This window comes from Saccopteryx leptura, chromosome 13 (assembly GCF_036850995.1).
Source record: "Saccopteryx leptura isolate mSacLep1 chromosome 13, mSacLep1_pri_phased_curated, whole genome shotgun sequence".
In the NCBI taxonomy this organism is placed as follows: domain Eukaryota; kingdom Metazoa; phylum Chordata; class Mammalia; order Chiroptera; family Emballonuridae; genus Saccopteryx; species Saccopteryx leptura.
Genome location: NC_089515.1, coordinates 23,405,950 through 23,412,354, shown reverse-complemented (window position 1 = coordinate 23,412,354; position 6,405 = coordinate 23,405,950). Strand labels below are relative to the sequence as shown.

The 6,405-nt window shown below is 52.0% G+C and overlaps 1 protein-coding gene across 3 annotated transcripts in view; it reads right to left on the bottom strand.

The window, feature by feature from the left end:
- Positions 1-328: 328 nt before the first annotated feature.
- Positions 329-6,405, bottom strand: part of COL17A1 (collagen type XVII alpha 1 chain) — a 50,215-nt gene continuing 44,138 nt past the window's right edge. For all 3 annotated transcript variants that reach the window (XM_066354532.1, XM_066354534.1, XM_066354531.1), the window contains 11 exons: positions 5,979-6,116; positions 5,439-5,504; positions 4,944-5,087; positions 4,224-4,313; positions 4,011-4,121; positions 3,345-3,491; positions 2,748-3,071; positions 2,054-2,191; positions 1,741-1,803; positions 1,518-1,598; positions 329-1,162 (listed from right to left, as the gene is read on the bottom strand). In XM_066354532.1, the coding sequence (XP_066210629.1) occupies positions 1,110-1,162; positions 1,518-1,598; positions 1,741-1,803; positions 2,054-2,191; positions 2,748-3,071; positions 3,345-3,491; positions 4,011-4,121; positions 4,224-4,313; positions 4,944-5,087; positions 5,439-5,504; positions 5,979-6,116 (1,355 nt within the window). In that variant the 3' untranslated portion in view covers positions 329-1,109. The remainder of the gene's footprint in view (positions 1,163-1,517; positions 1,599-1,740; positions 1,804-2,053; positions 2,192-2,747; positions 3,072-3,344; positions 3,492-4,010; positions 4,122-4,223; positions 4,314-4,943; positions 5,088-5,438; positions 5,505-5,978; positions 6,117-6,405) is intronic.

Sequence of the window (6,405 nt, the reverse complement as noted above, 5' to 3'; positions counted from 1 at the left end):
TTCTTAATAGGTGTTTTTGTATTCCAAATTACTTGCTCTTCCAGTATAATTCCTTTGCTTCAGGATAAATCACTATATTAATTGACAATCTTGTTGCTTATCTGTTGCATATGTGTTTATTTCAAGTAACTTATGCTTAGGGAAACTCTTTAGATGCTTTGTAATTTCCCAAATTGAGTTATTAGTTATAGATAAAGGTCTGCCTTTAAACGATTTCAGTGATTAAACAAAATGCCAGAAACTGTATCCCAGAATATTGTGTTAGAGTCAAACCCACAATATTTTTTATTTTTTCTTAACTTTGGTTAGATGGATCACATTACACATATTAAAAAGGAGGTGGGGAGATCCTTTAATTGGAAATTTTACACCTGAAATGACTTTTCATCTAATAGACCACATTAATATTTTTAGGTATTGAAAAGTGCTTAAAGACCAACTGTGCCCAGTACCCAGTGCCATCTTCTAAGTGCAGAACAGAGGTGACATCTTTCCCAGCAGTAGGCATTGTTTCCCTCTTCTCCAGTCTCCTGTGCCCTTTTTCTATTCGCTGCAGTACAGCTCAGTACAACGTACCTATACACTCTAGCACTGGCCTAGAGGTACATATCATAGCTACAATCAAACAGACTTTCTAAGCAAGTGGGAATATGATATGTAGCGAGAACACAGCTTTATAGCATTAACCAGAACACACACCTGTCAAGTGTCATCCCCAGGGAGGCGCCCCTCCCATCCCAGTCTTCCATTTCTAGGATCATTTTTAGGCAAAGCTCAAGAACTTCTATGTAACTGGCTTTCCTACGTTTAGGGCTTGAACTGAGTGTTACAGAAGCCAAGGAGTTCAAGTCTAATTAGCAGAGAAGTCAGTCTCATGCCTACAATACTGCAACTACTCAAGTCTACTCAACAAAGCTGTTTCAGACTGTGTCTTTGAATTATTTATATATGTATAGTTTCAGACTAAAGTAAGTGTGCTAGTTGACTATTTGGCTATGCTGTGTCAGTAGGACATTGAGACTCCAGCTTTTACCCTTTGAGAGAATATTGAGCAAAGCACCATAAGCCATTGCAAGAAATGGTCTGGGGGCTGTACTGTCAAGGGTAGCTCATGGCTTGGAGGCGATACTTCTTCTTCTCCGCCCAACATAAACTTGGTCACCTGGAAGTCAGAAGATGAGTAAGAAGTTAAAAAATATCTGGCAGTCAAGTTAAAGAACAACTTGGGTGATTACAGCAACTGTGACTACTTGCAAAACTGGTTTGAAAGATAAACTTTTGTAAGTCTTACCAATTTATTTACATTATTTACCCTGTTTTCATTACCAGATTGGTTCTCTTTTCCCCTCTGCATTGGCATGCTCCTTCCTTTCTCCCTAGCTGTCTGGTTGTCATGCAAATTACACTGTAGGCAGAGTTTTCCTTTAGTAGCTGGCAGTTGCCTTCATTTCCCAGGCTTGCTATGGAACGACTCTCCGCCTCCCATTACTCCCGAGACTGTGGCAGCTGAGGCTTACCTTTGTCTCCTTTCTCCCCTTTGTACCCTCGAGGGCCTGGTGGCCCAGGCCGGCCAGGTGGCCCCATGGGGCCCCTCTCACCTAGGAGGGAGAGACAGATGCTAGGAAAGCACGACCGTGGGGCCTGGAGGAGCGACAGAGCCATTGCAGCATTGGCAAGGGCTGCTTTTCAGCATGAGGTTGTCACACAGGATCCTGGTGGCTTTTCCCCACCACTACTTACCCTTGGGTCCTGAGATGCCCACCTCTCCCTTCTGCCCAGGGGGTCCTGGAATGGCTCCATAAGCTGCAGAGGGGAAGAACTGGCCTTAGACTAGCAGTCACCCTGAAGCTGGGGAAATAAAGTGACTGTTGCAAGTAACACAGGTACGTAATGGTAGGATTTGGGCTTGTAAGGGGAAAACAAAATTGAGCATTTGTCGATTTTTAGCATCTCAGGTGTTGAGGTTTTCAGGAAACGGGTTTCTGTGGAGGAGGCTCCAGGTGAAGCTGTACAGCAGGTACCTATTGGGAAAGCAGTCTGGGGAGGCCCTTACTTCGGAAGAAGTCTATGAGGTCCTCAGTCACATTGCTGTAGGCAGAGAAGACCTTGCTGATGCCAGGGGGCCCCTGGGGCCCAGGCCGGCCTGGTGGACCCTGGACAGTGTAGGCCATCTCTTGCAGCAGGCCCTGACCTATAAAATGTGAAAGTGGATACAGTCTTCACAGTGGAGCAAGTACAGCACTCTCAGACTATCTAACTTCCAACATAGTTAGACCAGGTTAAATGACGGAATCCCCCCTCCCCCGTCTGCCCCTGCGAGGAGCACTGGTCTCTGCCACAGTAGGCTTTCATCCAGGGCTCTCTGCCTACATAACGGTGCTGATAAACTACTGGGAGAAAAAGCTTCTTGGCTAACAACCTTCTCGCAGCCCCAGCAGAAACTGTCATCATCATAAAGACTTCTGAAACCCTTAAAAGTTAGTGAGAAAGCAAAGTACAAAGACCCTAACATTCTCTCTTCTTGTAACAGAGGTTCCAGTTCTGACTGCAGCTCCTTGAATCAAGTTAGCTGAGAATTAGGCTGGGGCCTCCTGTCTTCAGCCTCTGGCCATCTGATTCCAGAGTTGCTGCCTCATAGCCTGGGTGCTCCGGAGATGAGAGGGCGAGTTTCTGGAGCCCAGATGTAGAGATGCTCACGTGCCCTCTCCCTCCCTCCACAGTGCTGAGGGCTAAGTGTCCCCACTTACGCTGCATGCTCTCGGACACCCGCACAGCCAGCTCGTTGTAATCCAGGCCTCCAGCAAAGCCGGCCCCAAGCAATCCACCGTCACCACCATATAGGCCACCTTGTGCTGCTGCCCCATAGCCTCGGCTCAGGCCAACGTCGCCCATCGAGCCTTCGCTGGTTCCTCCTGTGCTCATGGAAGAGCTATAGGAGGAGCCTCTGCTGACCGACGAGCTGCTTCGCCGACTGTAGGAGCCATCCATGGACTCCAGGCGGCTGTCTCCAGGCGGTCCCTGCGGTCCAGGGGGGCCTGGGGGACCCACGATGAAGCTGCGCACATCAGGACCTGTGGGGAGGAAGCCACATTGAAGAGTGGGAGCCCAGGTCTGGGTGGAGAGAAAGTGGGAGTCAGGGTTTCCCTCCGTGTCTCAACACTCCTACGCAGGACGTGAACCTCGACACACTTGCGCAGCAGGACTGTGTTTGCTGGAAAGAAACTGGGCTTTCCCCAACTAGTGGCTCATGGATTTGACCCCCCGGGTCCCTTCTCCTTCTCCCCTTTCAGGGAGAAGCAAGATCTGGAAAGAGGTCAGTAAGGGACAGCAGTGGTTGCACCTACTTGTCAGGTAGCTGATCAGTTCACTCCGGAAGCTGTCCGTGTTTTCAGCTGCATAGGTTGCCAGGGCTCCTGAGACACCCGGAGGCCCTCGAGGACCTGGGGGACCCGGAGGGCCTGGAGGGCCTGGGATGGATGACAAGCCAGCAGCTGAGGAGGCGGGAGAAAGAGATAAGAGAGCGCCCTGCAGAGAACATTGAATTCCCACACTCAGGGCCCCTGTGGGCCCCTCCTGCAAAGGCGGGGATGAAGACCAGACCAAAAGCAGATTCCAGAGCACCCCCAAGAGGTATTGGCCCTCCCACTCCAGTTCTGAGCTGCATTCAACCCAGATTTTAGCCCCTCTCTCAGCCCTTCTGCTACTGAGAATTGGGACTCCCGCCTTGGCTCCTGATCACCCTGATAACTCACTGGCTGGTGAGTTTTCTGGGCGCTGCACCTGGGAGCACTGTCTCCCCACTTTGCCCACAGTGGGCTCAGGGACACCTGCCAGTGCTGAAAGCACCTGAAATCTCCAGGATCCCAGGGCCCAGCCCTGCACGTGCTGCAGGAGGACTTGGTAAATGGTAAATGGATTTAACTCTCCACAGCTGCCCTTACTAAAACCCATGCAGCCCTCAAGGCCGCTGCAGCCCTCTGCCCTCCTCACCCCTGCTCTCCGCAACTTACTGTGCAAGTAAGATGAGAGGTCCTCCACACTGATGCTGGACCATGCATTGCCTGGGATCCCTGGTGGCCCAGGGGGACCTGGAGGCCCAACAATGCTTCTGAATTCGGATCCTGAGACACCAAGGAAAAGCAAGGAGTTGGTCATGGCCTGCGCCAAGGAGCTCTGCCTTCCATCCCAGGCCACTTGGACGGAGGTCCCCTGCTCAGCCTTACCTTGGAGCAAGGAGAGGAGCTCCTCATAGGATGTTCCCGGCAAGCCAGGGGGCCCCGGGGGGCCGGGAAGCCCAATGTGGATTCCAGAACCTGAGGAACAAAATCCCAAGTTGTGATGGATTCAGGTCAGATGGGGAAGGCAGATGGAAACACCTTGTAAGAGAGGAAGCCAGACAGAAGCAATGTGAACAGAAATGGGGGCAAGAAAGGGGGAAAAGGGGCAGCGGGAAGGGACAAGCAGAAAGAGGAGCACAGATGGAATTCTGGGTAATGACGCCGAGGAGGAGGAGCCCTGGTCCCGGGAAGGGCTTAGGTCACAGAGGGTCCACATCCCTCATCCTGCTGGGCATGTGGGAGTGTTTGTGTATAGAGAGCCATGTCTGTGCCTGTGTGTATGAAGAAGTATGTACAGCAAAGTGTGTATAACAGAGAAGTGTGTGTGTCAGTTGTGTGTGTATAGGAAAGTGTCTGTGTAATAGAGAAGTATGCCTGAGTCATGTGCAAATTCCACACAAGACGGTGCCTGACACTCTCATTTTGGTTTCCCTCGCCAGGCTCCTTGACCAGCTCTGACTGGGGCCATGGGTTTGAACAGCACTGAATGCTGCTCACTTCCTCTGGGTCTGGGGCAGATTAGCAGGTCAGTGGGCCATTTCAGTGAAGCCTGCATGTCCTCATCCCCCTCCTGACCACCCTTGTCTGCAAAGGACAGATACTCACTTGACATGTAAGTGAGAATGTGATTGCTCAGCTCTGCATAGTCTAGAGATTGGAGGGACCAATCTCCTCCACTGGCTCCTGGTGGCCCCGGGGGACCCGGAGGGCCCATCAAGTACTGACGTAGATACTGACGCACTTCATCTCCTGAAAGAGAGGATGTGCTAGCGCGGGCCCACACAGGACCTGAGACAGCCACAGCCTGGTCTCTCCGTGTGGACTAGCCACAGAGTGAGACATGTGTGAGTCTGGTCCTTAGGCCCACTGGGGTGGGGGTGGCAGATCAGCAAGCTCAGGGATGCCTGCCCAGTTGCCTGGCCCCGGGAGCAGGGAGATGTGCTGTCCCCTTCCCAGTCAGTGGTTGGGAGCAGTGAGGGAGTGGCATCTTGTCCTGAAGGGCCGCCTCCCCTTCACAGCCCTCATAAGGCTCAGAGGCACAAGATGTGCCTGACAAGGGCGGTCAGGAGGAGGCAGAGGGGCCCACTGCAGGCGACTCACGCTGTAGGGCAGCCAGGACGTCCTCAGAAGTGATGGAAGCAGATGAGCTGATGCTGTACCCCGAAGCTGCCGGGAAGGAAACCTGGGGTTACCTGTGTGTCTGTACTGAAGCAGTACCCCCTTACTCCAGAGCCACAGAGACCTGGTCAACTGGCTGTTTCCATTTGGGGAGATGAACTAAGGGGAGGCATTATGAGGCTAGTTTTGAAGCATGAAAAGGTCAAAAGTTGTTTTTGTTTGGTAAGAAATGCAGTTTGTTTTCCAGATGCTTTAAGCCCTGTGAAATCCCACCAGCCCGAAGGGTCCCATCTCAGTGTTCAGGGCTCGTCCACCCGCCGCAGAAGGCTCACTAGACCTGGCCCTGTAGTGCTCCATCTGAGTGGCCCTTTTGAAGCTAGCTCCCGTGGCCTGATTACCATGAGTTCAGATTTGAATGTCATGTTCAGAAGGGCAAAGCCAACAACAAATAAAGGGAAGAGGTTCCAAGAACAGAAGTGGACCGTGGGGGACAGGGTCCTTTCAGGGGTGGGAGAGACTTACTCCGTAAGTAGCTCACGACGAGACTTGCCAGCTCTGAGTAGTCAAAAGTCTCACCCGCGATGGTAGTGACAGGCCCGGGGGGACCAGGTGGGCCTGGGGGACCCTGAACTCCAGATAGATAAGATCTAATGCTGTCACCTGCCATCAAAGAAATAAAGCAAATTCAAGCCTGTTCCCTGGTGGGCATGTCCTCCCATGGAGGTGACCTGAAACACTTGATGAAATGTCTAACCCATCCCACACATGGGCCCAAGGCAGGGCCAGCAGGAAGCCCAGATGTCTCTTGTTACAGATGGAGAAACTGAGACAGAGGTCTGTGTTGGGTCCGGGGGTACTCGAGGACGGCAGACCCTCTAGTCAGCCGCCTGTGATAAAACTCTGGTGCCCACATTTGTGGAAATCCCACAAGGCCATGGGGAGCACAGGG